The sequence below is a fragment of the Pan troglodytes genome, chromosome 1 (assembly GCF_028858775.2).
Source record: "Pan troglodytes isolate AG18354 chromosome 1, NHGRI_mPanTro3-v2.0_pri, whole genome shotgun sequence".
NCBI classification, from domain to species: Eukaryota; Metazoa; Chordata; class Mammalia; order Primates; family Hominidae; genus Pan; species Pan troglodytes.
The window spans coordinates 187,275,794-187,296,245 of NC_072398.2; the positions used below are offsets into that span (position 1 = coordinate 187,275,794).

At 47.3% G+C, this 20,452-nt stretch overlaps 1 protein-coding gene across 5 annotated transcripts in view; it reads right to left on the bottom strand.

The window, feature by feature from the left end:
• KDM4A (lysine demethylase 4A) overlaps positions 1-20,452 on the bottom strand; it is a 55,942-nt gene that overhangs the window by 12,291 nt on the left and 23,199 nt on the right. For all 5 annotated transcript variants that reach the window (XM_016960891.4, XM_016960896.3, XM_016960901.4 and 2 more), the window contains exons 12-16: positions 9,479-9,599; positions 4,162-4,343; positions 2,208-2,412; positions 1,685-1,761; positions 946-1,001 (exon numbers count right to left, since the gene is read on the bottom strand). In XM_016960891.4, the coding sequence (XP_016816380.2) occupies positions 946-1,001; positions 1,685-1,761; positions 2,208-2,412; positions 4,162-4,343; positions 9,479-9,599 (641 nt within the window). The remainder of the gene's footprint in view (positions 1-945; positions 1,002-1,684; positions 1,762-2,207; positions 2,413-4,161; positions 4,344-9,478; positions 9,600-20,452) is intronic.

A 20,452-nucleotide genomic window follows, 5' to 3' on the forward strand; every position in this document is an offset into this window, starting at 1 on the left:
TTTGTTCTGTGTGGCCCTGGAGGGCAGAACAGGCATTCAGAGGTAAAGGTGAGAGATTCAAGCACAGCCATTTCCACTCCAAATAAGAAAGAATGTTCCCAGCACTATCCTGTGACTGTGAGGAACACAGTGACCTCAAATAATGGCAGCAAGTGCCTTTGAAGGAGCAGAAGCAGCAGGCAGAGTAGCCATCTCTCAGGGACAGCATAACTGGGACTCTTGAGGGCAGGTGGCTGGACTGAACATATGCTGCAAGTTGCCACGGGATTCTACTTGGAAGCAGGATACTCAGCACTGACCTGCACGCACCATGCCCTAGACAGCTAGCTCTTCCAGGTCAGAAACCTCATTCATCTTACGTTTCCACCTCAGAGCAACCCAACACAAGCCTAAGCACAAAGATTCACTCCATGAAAACGAGCTGCCCAACAGCTGAGAAGCCCAGAAAATTCAGCAGATTCGGTTCCATAGTGGGTGGGCCTGTCTGAGCTCTCCTCAGTGTCCTCCTTGAGCACACTCGCCTCATTCCAAACAGCAGGTCTGAGCCAGGGAGTTTGCCATGTGGAGAAATGCTTGCTAGCCTGTGGCCGCCTCTGCACACCAGCCCCAGCTGTGACAAGGTGAATGTCCTCACTCCAGCCCACACAGTCCCTGCGCATCATCTTCGTCTTCATATTCTCATGAGTCCATTCTTAGCTCCTCCAAAGGAGGATGTCACTGACATCTCTGCTGCAGAGGAGCAGCTGGAGTTGGAAAGTCTGGGACTGCTTGGCTCCCTTAGCATTCCATTTTTAAAATGAGTCTTGGAGATGCTATTCCTGCTCCACACGACGTGCTTCCCAAATCCTCATCAGTCATTCAGAAGAACAGCTAGTACCCTCACAAAGACACTGTGTGCTTCGGAACTGAGCCTGTGCATTCCAAGGCACTGCTCAGGAAACTTACCTGTCATCATTTGCTCTCTGCAGGGCCCCTCCTCGTAATGAGCATAAACAGCAGTCCTGCCAAGAAAGGAGAGGGAGGAAAAAGTGGTTAATACCAAGTCATTAACATTCAATCTGCTCTCCCCTGGACCTGCTTTGGGCAACTCCTCCACATAAGAAAGAAGCATAATAGCATGTGGGGCTTCACCCAGGCAGCCCCTGCACCAGGACGCCCTGTCAGAAGGAGAGGCCACTCAGGGCTAAAGTGTGCCAAGTATTCGCGTGACTTCACATAATCCTCTTCATTGTTGCTGCTAATAACAACTCTTAGCAAAGTCACAAAAGATACTTTGCTCAAACTAGAGGCATGACAGGGCTCTGACTGCTTCTTATATGGGCTAGGTACAGCCAGGTTCCAGGGGGTACAGTGAAGAGAAAACAGCACAATGAATCATCTGAGCCCCTTTCTGAGGCTCCAATTCAAAATGGCTAAATTATTTTAAGGGAGTTATTGTTCCTCCACAGGAAGACCACTAGTTGGTCTTTCCACAACGGCGCAAACACAGCATCCAGACTCCGTAAGTGGGCAGCAACCATTCTCACGGTCATAGGATTTACTCTCACAATACTCGCTCTCTGACATCACCGCGTACCAGACCCTATGCAGACTGCTGGGAATACTGAGTCCAACATGAAATCGTCTGGCCCTGAATATGCACCAAGACTCATGGTGAAGACAGTAACAGTGTGGGATCACTCACCTCCTCTAGGGCATTGGCTGAACACCGAGAACACATCCAGTCTTCAGAAGCCTTTGCAGGGGGAACCCCATAGCAACCTAACAGGGACACCAAGATGAGCAAATTAAACCCAGTGGTCAGAGTCAAAAGGTAGATTTGCAATTCCTTTCCATATACCACCTCCCAAAGCTACAACCAAATCTCACAGAAACCCCTTAGTTTTCTTTAGTCTGAGTCCCCAGGGCTCAGGCATACAGTATGGCTCAAAGTCTCAAAAAGTCAAAAACTGTAGATTCACTGGTACAAACACCTAGTAAGTGGCAGGGACTAATCCCTTTCTGCTATCTGCAACCAAGAGGATGGCAAAGAGATGACTAGTGCCAGTATGGACCCCTGGAGACAGTGAAAAATCAGCTAGCAACAGACTCCCCAATAAAACATCAACAATCTTTTAGGGGCTGGGAGGCCAGGAGGTGGCAAGAACTTCCAGTGAGCAGGCCCATACTCCTGGGACAGGACACAGAGAAAGGTGAGCAGCACTCACTGGCATGGACCCGGACGCTGCACTTCTTGCAGGAAACGAGTATGCTGGTGCCATCCTCCTCAAGATAAGGAGTAGAAAGGTTGATGTCCGTGCTGCAGCCAGTCGAAGTGAAGCACATTTCTGGAATCAATGGCTTGGTCCTCTGCTTCTGGGGGGCTAAATCTGAAGCATTTCCACAGTTCTGATTAAAGCCTCCAAACTCAACCTAAGGGCAAAGAACAAGTGTACACCTCAGTGAGCACGTGCCTATGCTCTTAGCTTTCCACCTGCTCTATCAGCAGAAAGCTGGCTCTCTTACCGATCTGACTATGGCTACAGCTCCCGGGTGCACAGCCATTATCCCGGAGCTGCTAATTGAAGTTACCTCTAATGACTCAAATTCAATTTCTCACAGCAGCATCATACAAAGGCCCCTAGGGGACAACTGAGAAAAGGGAGCAAGGTAAGAGGCAACTGGGATTTCAATCTTCCCAAAGAAAGTGGTTAATAAAATGCACTGAGAGGCCAGGTGAGGTGGCTCACGCCTGTAATCCCAGCACTTCAGGAGGCCGAGGCGGGTGGATCACCAGAGGTCAGGAGTCCAAAACCAGCCTAGCCAACATGGTGAAACCCCGTCTGTACTAAGAATCCAAAAATTAGCTGGGTGTGATGGCGTGTGCCTGTAGTCCCAGCTGCACTCCAGCCTGGGCAACAGACTGAGACTCCGTCTAAAAAAAAAAAAAATGCACGGAGATGTTAGCAGCTAGGCTGCTACTGTGGGATCCCTTACGTGCTACACTGTGCGGTGACCCCACCTCAGGAGTGTACCCAGAGCAGATGCTCCTAGTAGGCCAGCACTAATTGCCTCTTGTGCCTGTCAGCAGGTCACCTGAGCTGCAGCACTGTCACATGGCTGGAGCCCCACCTGTGTGATTCCTGGCTCAGGGTCCCTCCAGGAAGAACTTAAATCCACATACTTCCCTTGGCAAACTATACTGATTGCAAATATCTGCTGGATGGCACCTGCATCTCCATTCCAAGGATGAGGCCCAGAAAGATGTCAACCCCAGAGCCTATGCCATTTGTGAAACTCCTACTTAGTAGATCTGCTTATAGTAAGAACCCAGCCATTCACTCCCCTCATAGGCAAAGGCTTTGGTTTTGCTTTTTGTCAATGGAAAGGTTTAGTGAGTTCCTAATCCAAAGTGTGTTGGTCTGAGGTTCCATTTTCAGCAAGCATGAATCTGGGGCCCTGCCAGGCTCAGCGGCAGCCATGCCACTTTAACCACCACAGCAGGTAAGGACCACTTACCTACCTGCTATACTGTGCAGGTCCCAGCTGAGACTGAGCTGGTCCCCTGGCACCTGCTGCTGTGAATGCCTTCCTGGCATCCTAGAGCTGGACCCAAAGAGATCCACCAATGAAGCCACAGATGCCCCAGAGCAGGAGGCACACAGCTGAGCTCAGCAATCTTGCTTCCCAGCCCCTCCTCACATATCAGGCCCTTGCTTCTACCCCTCCCAAGTTCCTTCTGCTACTGGCAACACGCATTGTGGCAATGGGAAAGGAAAAACAACATTAGAGGATCTGGCTTTTCAGCTGAGATTCAGACTGTGGTAAGGAAATCACAGTTCTCCACCCTGGCCAGGACTATAAACCACTTGGCAGGAATAACCACGGACTAGAATAACAGAAATGCAGATTGCTCTGCAAACTGATGTCTGTGATGACTGCATGTGCAAAGGGGAGCCTAAGCCCACCCTCAGCTCATCTCCAAAGCATTCTCAATTGAAACCCACGTTGCTGGGTTATCTGCCTGGAGAAGACTGACCAATACACAGATGGGGCAGAGAATGCTGGGGGTGGAGGTGGCCTTTCCCAAGACAACCAGTGACAAGCTATATACTCACAATTAAATCTAGCTTCCCTATGATTGCTAGTCCTGGGTAAACAGAGTGCATGGAGCTGGGTTACCTGATGATAAGTCTGGAAGATCATACAGACAGCGCAGTGAGGGGCCTGCTGGGCCATGGTCTCATTGAATTCCTTCTCAGCCTCAAAGTTTGGAGGTCGGTTCTGCCACAGTTGGCTCAGAGGCTTGGCCCAGGCCTCTGTCTCCTCAGCCTCTTCCTCAGGGGTCAGCTGTTCAGATGTCTCTAGAGGAGGAAACAGAAATGTGAGTCAGCACCAACCCTGCACATCTGTGGCTCTGCCTGGAGAACAGATGAGTTCCACTAGGACTCCTGATCCTAGGTTTGGACCAAGGGTGACTCCTGGATTCCTAAGGATGATAAAGGCAAAGGGTGGAAGCAATTGTCAATAGACTCCTTCAGTATCTTGATGATGTGTAGGGAGTCCTGCCAGTACCCCATTCTCTGGCCAGACTGACTCATGGCCTCCATTCTTCCTCCTGCCCCACGAGCTCAGCTTGCTCTACTCTCCCTTAACAGCTGCCACATTCAGCCCTTCTGCCCAAGGACAGCAGAATGAAGCACCATCTTGCCAAAAACCATCTTATTTGCTGCCTCCAAAACGTCAGCCTGTTAAGTCCTTTACCTTTTAGAGTTTTCCCTTTAGTGCAACTAAACAAGGAAGGAAAATAACAGGGAATTGGCAAAGCTTAAAAGTTGTAATATCATGGTCCTTGGCCAGGACTTACCAGCTTCCTCTGGAAAGGTCAGCAGTATGTACCTATTCTGGACAAGGCTCCCCAACCCCTCCTAGCTCTGCCTCAGAAGAAAGCAGAGCTACATGTCCAAGATGAATCCTCTTCCCAGCCACAAGATGTGATGCCTGACGCTGGCAAACAATATCCTGCAGGCTGAATCCAGCCCACTGAGGAAGCTAAGAATTGTTTTTACATTTCTATGATGGGGTCTTGCTATGTTGCCCAGGCTGGAGTACAGTGGCTATTTACATGTGCGATCATAGCCCACCACAGCCTCAAACTCCTGGGCTCAAGTGATCCTCCCATCACAGCTGCCCAAGTAGCTTGGACTACAGGCATGAGCCACTGCACCCAGCTTTGTTTTTACATTTTCAGCATTGGGGCTTAAAAAAAAAAAACAGTGACAACCACAGAGACCAATGAAGACTCTAAAGCCTAAAATACTGACTTCCTGGCCCTTTATATATCCCTGGTCATGACAGATGGTGTCTCCTAGGTATGCTAGACAGCAGGGCATACAACTCATCAGACTTCACTAAGGCCTGGGAAGGAAAAATCCCCTCTGGGTGCATCTTCCTACAAGAAAGGGGACATACTGCTGAGTGGAAAACAAAAAAAGTTTGCTCACAAAACTCATGTAAGTGATAGAGGTGCACACTTCCCAGTTCTTCCTAAATCAGTGAAACAGGGGCATAGTCCACAAGCTCCCAGCAGAAACAAGGAAACAGAAACAGGGAAGTAAAGGAAACACCATAATTCTGAAGGTATAAGTAAATGAGGGCAGTCTTTGGTAGATGTCCAAAATGTTTCTCCAGATGCTCTACCATGTGAGGGAGGTATGAAGCTAGAGTTGCTATGCCTTTTTTTGGCAAGTGTGACCAAGCAAGGCCCAAGTATGCGGCCCCTGACAGGAGACTGGCTCTCTGCCAGCCCCATCACACGGGGCATCCCAGGGGATCCCTGCATCTCGCTTTGAATGGCATCATCAGTCCCCAGCTATGACCCTCCTTCTTCCCAAACAGAGGTGCTTTCCCAAAGGCCCCTGAAATCTGTTCAAAGCAGCCAAGGAAAGCTCTGGTCTGTACTTCCATTAGGTGCCTGTTTCTTCATTTCTGGCAACTCCAGCTCAGTGCAGATAGTATTCTACGCTGCCCTCACAGTCATGTTTAATCTGAAGGCATCTGGCAGCTGCCATTGTGCGCCGCCTCAGTTTACCCTAAGGACACCAACGCAGACAATTAAAATCAACCCCTATATGCTCCATCGTTCAGTTGTAATCAGGAGCCATGGTGCCCAGAACCCAAGCACAGATTTTTTTCTTTATCCTGGCCAAACAGGAGTGACCAAGATAGAATGGAAGAAACAGAAACAGACAGGCAGGCTCACACTCACAACTAAAAAATTAACACACTGACATCTGTTCCATTTACAAAGCCAAAAGTGGCCCCAGATCATTCCATTTGTGAATACTGAATGATGAGGGAAAATGTTCACTACGTTAAGTGAAAATTGCAGGAAGCAAAATTATACAGTTTACATATGTAAAATTTCATTGAGCTGTACAGTTAAAATGTGTGCATATCACTGAATTGTTATGCTTGAATTGAAATTTTTTTAAAAGTAGGGGGAGGGGCATACAACAGTAAAGAAACATAACTTCCAAATACAGTATGTGACCTTAGTTTGATTTATATTAGAGTTCAAAAGAAATAACTATAAAACACATTCTTGGGACAAGCAGGGAAAGATGGGCATGGACTGAAGATTAAAGGATATTGTGGGGCTGGGTGCGGTGGCTCACGCCTGTAATCCCAGCACTTTGGGAGGCTGAAGCGGGCGGATCACTTGAGGTCAGGAGTTCGAGATAAGCCTGGCCAACATGGTGAAACCCTGTCTCTACTAAAGATACAAAAATTAGCTGGGTGTCATAGCACACACCTGTAATCCTAGCTACTCGGGAGGCTGAGGCAGGAGAATCACTTGAACCCAGGAGGCAGAGGTTGCAGTGAGCCAAGATCATGCCACTGCACTCCAGCCTGGGCAACAGAGTGAGTAAGACTCTGTCTCAAAAAAAAAAAAAAAAAAAAAAAAAAAGGCTGGGCGTGGTGGCTCACGCCTGTAATCCCAGCACTTTGGGAGGCCGAGGTGGGTGGATCACGAGGTCAGGAGTTCGAGACCAGGAGGCAGAGGTTGCAGTAAGCCAAGATCACACCACTGCACTCCAGCCTGGGCAACAGAGTGAGTGAGACTCCTTCTTAAAAAAAAAAAAAAAAAAAAAAAAAACAAGAAACAAAAAAAAGTAGGGGGAGAGGTTGTGTATTATCTCAACTGCATTATTTTAAAAAGATATACATGGACATACTCTAATATCTGACTAGAGAAAAGCCAGGAAGATAATATGCTAATATATTCAAAATGGTCATCTTTGAAGGGTAATTTTGTATTCCTCTTGGCAACTTTTCCAGTTTCCTGAAGTCTATATTGCTTTAAACCAATCAGGGAGATAGGCAGGTGCTACCCAGAGAAACTGAAGCTCCTGTCTGAGCTGGAATAAGAACACAGAGAACTTCCTAGGACCTGACTCAGGGTCCTGCCACACTTCTGACTGGAGGACAGAAGGGATATTCCCCACCCTGTTTATCATGATCTTTTTTGTTGTTGTTGTTGAGACAGAGACTCGCTGTCACCCAGGCTGGAGTGCAGTGGCATGGTCTCAGCTCACTGCAAACTCCGCCTCCTGGGTTCATGCCATTCTCCTGCCTCAGCCTCCCGAGTAGCTGGGACTACAGGCGCTCACCACCATGCCCAGCTAATTTTTTGTATTTTTAGTAGAGATGGTGTTTCACCATGTTAGCCAGGATGGTCTCGATCTCCTGACCTTGTGATCCACCCGCCTCGGCCTCCCAAAGTGCTGAGATTACAGGTGTGAGCCACCACGCCCGGCTATATCATGATCTTTCTACTGAAAAACAAAAAACAGCAGAGATGGGGCACTGACATCAGATCAGGAAGGAGAGGACCAGGTAGGACAGGGCCTGATGTTAGTCAAGAGTAACATGTATGATTCACTCTGCTCTCCCTGAGGGTGCCAGGGCCCAGTCACCAACCAAGCTGGAGCTGAGGCTCGGCAGTGATGATCATCCTGGATCTCTGGGCTTCAGGCAGCCAAGGAGACCATGCTCCACTGATGTCAACACACCCTGAGCTTCAGTGCCACATTTCCTGGTTTTCCTTACACATGGCTGCTTACCCTGCTTCTCTGCCTCCTTCACAGGCTCCCCTCCCTCCTCTGTCCACCTAGCCCCAGCGTCTGCTCACCCCCCTTGGTCCCCTCCCCAAGATCGGCCTCATTATTCCAACAATTGTATCCAATGTCACCTCAGTGCCAACTCCTAAGTCTACATCCTCCATAGACACTGAACTCAGGTTTCCCCAACCAAAGCTACAAACCGGGGAGGCACTCAGCTCATCCTCCTCAACTACCATCCTCATAGCTTCACAGCCAGTCACCAAATCCAGTTGATTTTACCTTCCAAATATATTCCCTACCACCACCATCCTACTGCAGACCTTCATATTGCAGGCAGACCATTACGGAAGCCTATGTGGTCCTCTCAAAGCCATCCTCAAGATGCCAGCACTAGGAGCGATCTTTTCTAAAGGAATCTAAATGACTCTGTCATTCCTCTGCTTAAAACGTGTCACTGGCTCCTGAATGCCAGTAAGACAAAGTCCTCACTCTGGCCTCCATGATAACGCTGTCCAGGATCTGGTCCCCCTCCTCCTACTCCACCTATCACTCCCTGGCCTTGCCCTCCAGCTCCAGCCACACTGAGCTGACTGTAGTTCCTCTGACTACAGCCTCCTGCTCCTCTTCTCCATGGCATGCTGTCCTTCTGCCCCAGAGTAACACCTCTTCTGTTTTTTTTTGAGATGGCATCTCGCTCTGTCGCCCAGGCTGGAGTGCAGTGGCACCATCTCGGCTCACTGCAACCTCTGCCTCCTGGGTTTGAGCAATTCTCCTGCTTCAGCCTCCTGAGTAGCTGGGACTACAGGCGCGTGCCATGACACCCGGCTACTTTTTTGTAGTTTTAGTAGAGATGGGGTTTCACGTGTTAGCCAGGATGGTCTCGATCTCCTGACCTCATGATCCGCCCACCTTGGCTTTCCAAAGTGCTGGGATTACAGGCATGAGCCACCACACCCGGCCACCTCTTCTTTCTTGAGATCTGTTTACCTGTCCAGTTTCCCCACCACCCTGTGAATGTCTTGAGGGCACGGACATATCTTAGTTATCTTTGCAGCCACATATACAGCACAGGGCTTTGCATCACTGACAGGATTTTCTGTCCTGAAAAATCAGCCTTGTACCTCCCAGGAAAAGAAAGGAAAAAACCTGCCTGCAATTATCCCCTATTAAGGTACACTGCAAGATACTCAAACTTATAATGGAATCTGGTTAGTCAATTAGATACAAGGAAATCCGGTCCTCTCTTTATGGAATATCTGGAAGAGCAGCTAAGCCACAGGCCCACCCTTATCCCTCAGCTTGGCCTTCTGATGTCCTGTCAAGTCTAATGTGGTGAGCTGTTTTCCTCCTGGTGAAGAAAAAACAACACTTACCATCATCACTGACACACTCCTGCAGCACAAGTGGGTGATGGCGGGGGAGCTTGCTTAAAGGCTGACGGCGTCCCTTGGACTTCTTATTCTCTTCTAGGGAAAACATGTATTCATCTGCAACCTGGGCAAACCACAAGAAATTAAATTGGTCTTGTCTCCACTTGAGACATGCACAAGTCACCCTTACAATGAAAACCAAAGGAAAGAGAGGGGCACAGGGAAACAAAAAGACATATAAAACCAAACAGAAAATACCTATCTTAGAAAAAGCCAAATGACAATACCACGTACCAAACTAGTCTGAACCAGGATTATGTAAATTTAGGGCAAAACCCAAGTGTAGTTCTTGGCCTTCTTAGGAGCAGCCTGAAACCAATGTACCAAAAACAAGCCTGCTCCAGCTCTGAGAGGCTTGCCCCGTCCCTTAAGCTCACTGCCATGAGACTACCAAGGTGGCCCAAGTGAGAGAGCCCCCAAGGAGCCTAGGTGCCCCTTTCCTTGGCCCAGTAGGTCAACAGTACCTGTTACAATGTGCCAGGCAGCTGGGCCACCCAGGAGTGTCTAGGGGACACCCAAAGGGGTGAGCAGCAGCTGACCTACTAAAAGTAAAATAGGCCACCTTCTCCTTATACACTGCCAAGACTTCAGCTCTAACAGATACTGTTCATTCCTCAGTTAGCTGCTGCTTCTCCAGGGGAGAACATCAGCCAGGACAGAAAGTGCATCTGAAACTCTGGCCTGGCTGCAAAGGGAAAGGTTGATTTAACACTGCATTTACATAATGTCAGAGCAAATGTAATTAGATTTAAATGTACAGGATTGACTCAGAAACACTACAGAAGGGTTTCTTTCTAATCAACATATTTAAAACTTGGTTATACTGACATTAGGAGATGCAGGGTTAGCAAAATCCATTAAGCAAGGAAATGAGGCCTGAAAGAGGGCCACTTTGCAACTGTGACAAAAACCAATGCCATAAATGCTGCAGTGCTACTTCAGAGAACACACCCTGGGCCTACAGACTCCATGTGCAACTACACAGAGCCCCAGGAGTTAAGGACCACAGTTGGAATGCCAAGAGAAAACAACTTCTGAACAGGCCATGTCCAGGAAGAACAGAACCTGCTCTTCCAAACATAAATTTTGCCAACAAGTTTTGCCATCCATTTGCCACTCATTCAACAAATATTCACTGGGCACCTACTGTGTGCAAAGGCCTGCCCAGGAAAAGAAGAAGGTGTAGAGAAGCAAAGAAGATGTGATCTGTGCTTACGTGAGTAAGGATGCTGCAGCAGTATGGAGGAATATGGTGGAGTGAGGATATTAGGGACCTTTTCCTACTGATGTCCATGAAGACTTACATGACCATAGACTTAATCAGACCGGAACTATATCAACTGTCTAAACCCATGGTTTTCAAAACGTACATCCGGAAAGCACCTCAGGAGCCTCCATTAGAGTGAACAAAAAGGGATTGAGGCCCCGTCTTCTTTCCAACCAGAATGGCTCTGCTTTTGATTTATGTTTTAATTAAGATTTCACTTAAAGAAAGGGTTCTGGCCAGGCACAGTGGCTCACGCCTATAATCCCAGCACTTTGGGAGGCTGAGGTAGGCGGATCCCTTGAGCCCAGATAACATGGCAACACCCCGTCTCCACACACACAAAAAATTCAGGTGTGGTGGCATGCACCTGTAGTCCCAGCTACTCAAGAGGCTGAGATGGGACGATTACCTGAGCCCGGAAGGTCAAGGCTGCAGTGAGCTGAGACTGCACCACTGCACTCCAGCCTGGGTGACAGAAGTGAGACTTTGTCTCCAATCAATCAATAAGTAAGTAAGTAAAAGGGTTCTTTGGCTAAAACAAACTGGAAAACCCATACTTGCCCGACAGTCTTACCATGTAAATAGAAAATTTAGGAGCATGTACCCCCAACCTATATATTACTTACTAATCAATTACATATACTAATATTAATGCACATATGCATATTTTAAAGCAAAAACAGACTGTAAAAGGTTAAGATAAAAACAAAGTTCATTTTGCTTTATTCCTATATCCCAATAATATTCTTGTTTCCCCCCGACCTGCCCCCGCCGTCACTTTGAGGGCACCTGGACAATAGGCCTAAACCTGTGGGCTGTGGCAGACTAGGGAAAAAAAGGATGGGAATAAAGAAGCCAGAAACGGTGGGGATTTCTAGCCTGGACCACCAAGGTGACAGGCTTTAAGAGGGCTCATGTGGAGGAAGTGGGGGCTAATAACAAACCAGGTTAAACAAGCTATGTGGGGTACACAACATGTACCCAAGGGTCTTTTCATTTGGAAATACCCAGGGGAGGCAATAAGAAATTCAGACTGGGGGTTCAGAAAAGAAGTCAGAGCAAGATCTGGGAATCCGCAGCACCAGGTTCAGAATTACAATGGTGGGAGAAGATGAGATTGTCTTGGATGATGAATTGACTAAGCCTTCCAGGGACAGGAGGAAGAAGAGAAAGGAGAAAAGGAAACTCAGAAGCAGACAGGTAAGAGGAATACCAGAAAGCGAAGAAGGGGACGGCTTCAGGGAGGGGGAGATCCACAGGTCAAAGAACATAGAAGAGCTGAGCAGGGAAGTGGCCAAGGGACTCACTCAGCAACGGGGAGCTATCAGGACTGTTTTTTGAGATAAGTTCCGGTGGACAAAGAATAAGAAACTAAGGAGTGAATACATCGTGGAGTATTTTTGAGAAGATCAAGGGAAAAATGAGATCATAGTTTGAGAAGGAAATTTCCTCTAGAATTGTATTTTAGCTATGATAGGGGCTTCATGAGCTTGGCTTTATAGGCAAAGCAGCAGCTTGTGAAAGGGAGATAGTAGGATATTTGGTAGAGAGAATAATGGTTCCCCAATATGCCCACATCCCAATCCCTGTGAATATGTTATTCTAACATGGTAAAGGAGAATTAAGATTGCTAATCAGATAGTGTTTAAAATAGGGAGAGTATCCTGGATCATCCAGGTGGGCCCAATGTAATCCCAATGGGGCTTACAACAGAAGAAGGAAGCAGAAGAGTCTGTCCGAGTGATGTGATGCCAGAGACACTTGGCTGGATGCCGCTGCCTTTGACAATGGACCTAGAGGTCCAGGAGCCAAGGAATGTGGGCAGCCCAGGGAGGCTGGAAAGGGCAAGGAAATGGGTCTTCCCCTGAGAGCCTCCAGGAAGGTACACAGCCCTGCTGATGCCTTCACTTTAGCTCAGTGAAACCCATTTCAGACTTCTGAACTGAAGAACCATAAGAGAACAAGTGTTTCAGCCTCTGTGTTTGTGGTACCTTGTTATAGCAGCAATAGGAAACAAATACAGGGTAGGAGGTACCTAAGATCCAAGTTCCAAAGGAGGTGGAAGGGTGAAGGTCAAGAACACCAGAATGCAGCTTGGGAAGGGAAGAGGACACCTTTTCCATGATCAGTATATTCACAGCACCTCTTATATACCCAGTATACGGTGGGAATACTTGTTTTGGCAATGCAGAGAAAAACAAGACGTGGTCTCTAACCTCAGGGAGGGAGACCTGGTGTCCAAGTCTGAAGTCTGAGCCCTTTCCACTACCGTCATGCTGCCTCTGACCAAAGTAGTCAGGTCCATTCAAAGATTTGATTATCTTTTCACATTTCCTCATCTCCTGGACAGTACTCCTCCTGCTACCATGGCATCCGCACCCTTCTCATGGTGCTGCCTTCCCTGGGATTGCTCCAGTTTCTAAATTCCCTCAGTATATAACAGAAAGGTCAGGGTTCGACCAACTAGCAGCTGTGTGAGCCTGGACGAGTAGCAGCCCCACCAGTAAAATGGTAGTAATAAACCCTTCCCCAGAGGGCTCTTTTTGCAGACAGGGCGGGATAGCAGGCAGACTCCCAGGGCCCTGCCTGAAGAAAGCTGGAACTCAAGGCTCCTGAGTTCTTTCCTCCCTCATCCAACATCTGGCACCAGGGTCAAGGTTAGTGTTCCTGATAGGGTTTATTCTGTACAGAGAAGAACCAATTGTTCTCCCACCTTGTTTTGGGAACTCACTTTTCAAAGTAGCTTGAACTAACAAGAACTTCTGCAGCAGACATATGGCTGTGGCTCAGTCAGTAGGTAATGAAAACTCTACAGTTTCGGCAGTGTCAGCCGGCCAGGGTGCTTTTACCAAAAACTGCAGTTTACCAGACTGACCTAAAAAAGGCCCTTGACATAGATGGTGGCATGGAAACTGAACAGCAGGCAGCCCAAATTACAGCTTGGGGATGCTTAAAGTGGGGGTGGGGGAATATAAGGGTGCTCTAAGGAACCCAGTTGTCTACAAATATAGATCCAGTGCTATAAGACCTCTCCAGGGATGGACAAAGTTGCTCAGCTTCTGCCCCCAAACCTTGACTATCTGTCCCTTATTCCTCCCAGTCAATTAATTCTGATGGTGGCTTCTTACTAAAACAAACCTGACCTTCCATTTACTCATTCCATCCTCATTACAGAGGGTTTCATAGGCCAAGCCCTCTGGACCGTGCTGGTACTCAAGAAATGAGGATGAATGTGGCACAGGGCCCAGCTTCTAGAAGGTTATATTCTTCACCAGCCTATGGCAAGGGAATTAAGAAACTAGTACTCTAGGGCTTCAAAGAAGAAAGGGAACTAGATGGAAAGCAATGAAGTGTTTCTAAGAATAGTGGCTTTTGAAAAGGGCTGGGTTGCACTAAGCAGAGGTAGTTATCTGACCACTCTTGGCGACCCTCAGAGATAAATTCCCCATCTCCTCCCACCTCAAAACCATCTGCATTCTGGTGACAGTGGCCCAACAAAGTGAATGTACTTACTGCCACTGAACTGTTTACTAAAAAAACTGTTAAAATAGGTAAATCTCATACTGTGTATATATTACCACAATTTAAAAACACAGGCTGGGTGTGGTGGCTCATGCCTATATCCCAGCACTTTGGGAGGCCGAGACAGGAGGATCACTTGAGCCCAGGAGTTTGAGACCAGCCTAGGCAACATAAGGATACCCCATCACTACAAAAATAAAAAACTTAGCTGGGCATGATGGCACATGCCTATAGTCCCAACTACTTGAGAGGCTGAGGTGGGAGAATCAGTTAAGCCTGGGAGGTCGAGGCTGTGGTGAGCTGAGATCGCACCACTGCACTCCAGCCTGGGCAACACAGCAAGACCTTTTCTCAAAAAAAAAAACCTATCTGCAGCCATCCCCTCCTGTCCCTCCACCTGCACTCCCACTTCCTTAGATCCCCAGAATCCAATCACTACCTCTTCAACTTCCCCCACTTGGCAGGACCCTGCCTTTTAATACAAGGCACACTTGGCCATATCTCCCACTGTCTTGAACTCTTCTCCTGCCCTGGCACTGGATACACTGTTCTTTCCTAGTTCTCCTGACCTCTGGCTGCTCCCTCACATTCTCCTACCTGGGCCCTCTCCTGTCACCCCACACTGTGAAACTGTTCTTCACTCTACACACATTCTTCCATGCCCACCAGTGCCCTCCTGGTGACTCCCACACCCACAGACCAACCCTCCCACCCCAGCTTCAAGGCTGTATCTATGTATCTCCATAGCCTACCTCACAAAAGTCCCCCTCTAGACGTACCCAAACTCAACTCATTTCCTGGCCCACACTAAAAACCCTTTAGTTTTCTTATAACCATTATCCTATATGGATGACACCACCATCTATCCCAAGAACTCAAAGCTGGAAACCCGAGTCAAGCCTCATGCTACCCTCTGACTCACCCCCATCCAGTCACCCAGTCCTATGTGCCTACCTTCCAAGTAGCTCTCAAGTCCATTTTCTGCTCCCCATCCCTACCACCACCACCTACAGGTCCTCACTACCTCTCTCTCAGACTAAGAAACAGGTTCCTAATTGGTTTCCCTGTTTCAAATCTTTTTTCCTCCTTTCCTGAAGTAGAAGTATTTAGTTATAAAAATAACATGTTAATCATAAAAATATTCAAATGATGCATAAATGTAGGAAGTGAAATCATCCATAATTCCACCTTCAAGAGAACCTCTGTTAACAATTTCTAATTTTGCCTCCTTCTTCCTCCCCCCCAAAATCTTTATACTGCCTCCAGAACAATCTTCCAAAACATCAGTGCAGTACTTAAAAAACCCTTTACTGGACAATCAATGACAGCTTCTTGATTAAGTCAATGGTGAGGAAAAAAAGGGGAGAGGCGCTGGCCTACATTAAGGAAGACTTCAGAACATCATCGGCAAATCAAAGGTGTGGGCCTTGATTTAATCCTGATACAAACCAATCAACTGTAAAACAGATTGGACAATGAGGAAATTTGATTATGGACTGGATAGTAAATTATGCTAAAGAATTTTTGTAGTTTTCTTAGGTATAATAATGGCATAGTTATCATCTAAGAAAGTGACCATATTTTTCTTTTCTTTTTTTTGAGATGGAGTCTCACTCTGTTGCCCAGGCTGGAGTGCAATGGCAAGATCCCAGCTCAGCGCAACCTCCGCCTCTCAGGTTCGAGCAATTCTCCTGCCTCAGCCTCCTGAGTAGCTGGGATTACAGGCACCCGCCAACACGCCCGGCTAATTTTTGTATTTTTAGTAGAGACAAGGTTTCACCATGTTGGCCAGGCTGGTCTCGCACTCCTGACCTCAGATGATCCACCCCCTCGGCCTCCCAAAGTGCTGGGATTACAGGTGTGAGCCACTGCGCCCAGCCAAAAATGACCATATTATTCAGAGATACACACTGAAGTAGGGAAGAAATGACAAGGTATCTGGGATGTGCTTTCAAATACTTCAGCAGAGAGGCAGATTAATGGGCACAAATATATAGTCTGATAGAAGAAATAAGACCTAGTGTTTGACAAATCAGTAGGGTGACTATAGTTTACTATAGTCTATTGTACATTTCAAAATAGAATAATTTGAATGTTTCTAGCATAAAGACAAGACAAATATTTAAGGTGATGCATTTACCAATTACACTGATTTAATCTTTACAAATTAATGTATTAAAGTATCACATGTACCCCAAAAATACGTACATTATATACTAATGAAGATAATATAATTTTAATATAAATACTTCAGCAAATTGAAAACAGGACAAACAAAGCAAATATGGAAAGATCCTGACACCTGTTAGAATATTTGTGGGTTTGGCCGAGAATGGTGGCTCACACCTGCAATCCCATCACTTTGGGAGGCCGAGGCAGGTGGATCACGAGGGCAGGGGTTCAAGACCAGCCTGGCCAAGATGGTGAAACCCTGTCTCTGCTAAAAATACAAAAATTAGCCGGGCGTGGTGGCAGGCGCCTGTAATCCCAGCTACTCAGGAGGCTGAGGCAAAGAATTGCTTAAAGCCGGGAGGTGGAGGTTGCAGTGAGCCAAGATCATGCCACTGCACTCCAAGCCTGGGCGACAGAGCAAGACTCCGTCTCAAAAAAAAAATTATTTGTGGGTTCACTGTATTATTCGCTCTGCATCTTTCTAAGATACTGTGTCATTCTGTCACCCAGGCTGTAGTGCAATGGTACAGTCACGGCTCATTGCAGCCTCAACCTCTCAGGCTCAAGCGATTCTCGCACCTCAGCCTCCCAAAGTGCTGGGACCACAGGTGTATGGCACCCTGCGTGGCCTCCCTCTGAATCTTTGTGTGTGCATTTCTTTCTTGCTTTTTTTTTTATCTTTTTGAAGTAAAGTTTCACTCTTTTGCCCAGACTGGAGTGCAGTGGTGTGATCTCAGCTCACTGCAACCTCCGCCCCCCACCACCCCAGGGTTTAAGCGCTTTCCTGCCTCAGCCTCCCAAGCAGCTGGGATTATAGGCACCCGCCACCACACCCGGCTAATTTTTCTATTTTCAGTAGAGATGGGGTTTCGCCATGTTGGACAAGCTGGTCTCAAACTCCTGACCTCAGGTGATCCACCCGCCTCAGCCTCCCAAACTGCTAGGATTACAGGCATGCACCACGGCACCTGGCCCTTTGTGTGTGCATTTAAAAGAATGAATTATGAAAGTTTTCAATTTCCAAATCCATATGGTGCATATGGTGGGGACCCTTCTGCTGCTCCCTACACCACAACTAGGAGGTCAAACTGCTTCACAGAGCAACAAGGCAGACCCTCCAGGTTCTGGCTCTTGACATCCCCCAACAGCACCACCTGAGGCCCTCTCCAGTCCTATATGCCTGAGACAAACTAAACCACTGCAGATCCCCAAGTGCTTTGACCCTGGCATGAGTTATCATGAGCATTTAGAACACCCTCCTCTCCCAGATTCTCTTCGATTTCATTCTATCCACCTGGCATTCTTCTAACCTCAGGCCTAAACTGTTTCCTTCTCTCAGGCAGTCCAGAACTCTACACTGCAACCCCAGGCTGAGCTGCTAACTCTCCCACTTGTACCACAACACGTATCATTAAGTACTGGAATGATTTGCTCTTACCTATCTATCCTAGACTATGAGCTCCTTGAAGGCACAGTCCTGGCCTAGAGTAGGCATGCCATAAATGATTAGAAAGTAGAGGGAAGTGGCAGGGCAGCCAAGACAGTTTTAGAGACTTTTAAGTAGTTCAAACAAACAAGCCAGCACATGTTGGAGGTGGAGGGATGGTTGGCGATGGAGCAGAGAGGGTTATTTATTAGGGTATTATCATCAGGCTCGGCCTGAAAAGTACATACCGAAATAAAAAGGAACCAAGAAGACACTCAAGGGTTTTTGAGCAGAGGACTGGAAAAGAGAGACATGTCAGAGAGAAGACCCCTTCCCCTAGCATACTTCCACACGGAAGGAGTCCTGGCTTTTCTTCTCCCCATCCCCTTGAAAGCTGTGCTTCACTTCACTAGGATCTGTCTTTTGGAGAGGGAGTGCATTCTGGCCTACATCCACACCACATGGAAGCTGAGTGCTTCCATGGAAATGCTTTGCCTCTAGAGGGGCCTGGAGACATCAAGAGTAAATGAGTAGGCCAGGTGCGATGGCTCACACCTGTAATCTCAGCACTTTGGGAGGCTGAGGCGGGCACTCAGGAGTTACAGACCAGCCTGGCCAACATGGTGAAACCCCATCTCTACTAAAAAAAATACAAAAATTAACCAGGAGTGGTGGTGCATGCCTGTAATCCCAGCTACTCGGGAGGCTGGGGCATGAGAATCACTTGAACCCAGGAGGTGGAGGTTGCAGTGAGCCAAGATTACACCACTGCACTCCAGCCTGGGCAACAGAGCGAGACTCAGTCCCCCCACAAAAAAAAAAAAAAAAAGTAGCAGGGCCATTTAGCCACAGGTTAAAAGTCACTTTCTTCAATCATTTTAACTTGTAAATAAAGCGACATTCTGAGCTCCATATGCCTGACTCTTGTATCATCAATTAAATAGTTCCGAATTGAGAGGAAAAAGGACAGGTGTTATTTATTGGCTTCCTGCACCTCCCACCCCAAAAAATTCCCACAAAAACTTGACTCTGTAATAAGATTAATTAAGCAGTAATACAAAGACTGAACAATGCATATAAAGTATTTAACAGCTGTGGGGCGGTGGGGCGCACAGTGGCTCACACCTGAAATCACGGCACTTTGGGAGATCAAGGGAGGAGGATCACTTGAACCCAGGATTTCGAGACCAGTCTGGGCAACATGTTGAAACCCCATCTCTACGAAAAATACAAAAATTAGCCAAGAGTGGTGGTGTGCACCTGTAGTCCCAGCTACTTGGGAGGCTGAGGTGGGGAGGATGGGTTGAACCCAGGAGGCAGAAGTTGCAGTGAGCCAAGACTGTGCCACTGCACTCTACCCTGGGCAACAGAGCAAGACCCTGTCTCAAAAAAGATAAACAAAGTATTTAATATACAGTGAACTCTCGCTACTTCTTAGCTGCTTTTTGTGATTGTGATTGCAACTAGAAACAAGAATGTCAGGAAGACTCAGCAAGAGGACAGCATGAACTGTAGTGAACAGTAGGCTGGATGAAATGGCCCGGGGCCTCTGCGAAGGAAGAATTGCTAGGTGGCAACTGGGAGTTAAAGAGACTCTGGTTTCCAGGCTGAAAAAGCCCTCCTTTATGGAAGCTGCCATAAGAAGGCACAGAGAACTGCAATCAGAGGCAATGAGAAGGAAACACAGTAGTTATTAGCTCATTAGCCTGCAACCACAGTGGGATGGAAAGAGGAACATTCACAAGGTAAAAAGGAAGTCTACCAAAACCGTACCCTGAGATTCAGAGAAGGCACCGAGAAAAGTTATGAGTATCAACAACAAGAAGACAAACCTACCATAAAAAGGGACTATTGGCAACACTAGGGAAATGTGAATATGACTGAGTGTCAAGTACTGCAGCCAAAGAAAACAGAAAGCAAATGTGCCAAATGTTAATCATATATATGATGAGTACACGCGGGGGCTCGTGATGGTATTTTGTACGTACGTCAGAAATTTTCCATAGTGAAGATTTTTAAGATACATTTTTAAAAACTAAAGGTAAGGGAATAGGGAATAAAGAGGACCTTCTGCACTGGCTTCTTCTATCTCCCACCCCTCACCAAAGACTGCAGCTTGACCCACATAAGCTCCAAGGCTGGGGAGTCAGGGAAAGTCACTTGGGTAGTGGGGGTCCAGTGGCATCTGACATGACTGATCACTCAGAGTGGCAGACCCACCAAGAGCCATTTTGCACAAAAGCAGGAATCAGCTTTTGGTGACAACATGTATTTAAGGAGGAAGCCTGAACACACATGTTCGTGTTTATAGCTTTGGGAATGCATCTTGGTCTCCAAAAGGATGCTCTATCAATGTCATACTGGGAGTCTACAGGGCAGTCAAGAGGTGTAAGAAAAAAACCCTTGAATTTCAAGGTAAGAAAGGCCATCTCATCTCATCCCAAACCTCCAAACACGTGGGCTCCAACAGCAGCCATTCTAACCCTTGTGCCGCTAAGGCAATGAGGATCAGAGGAAGAGTTCCTGCCTA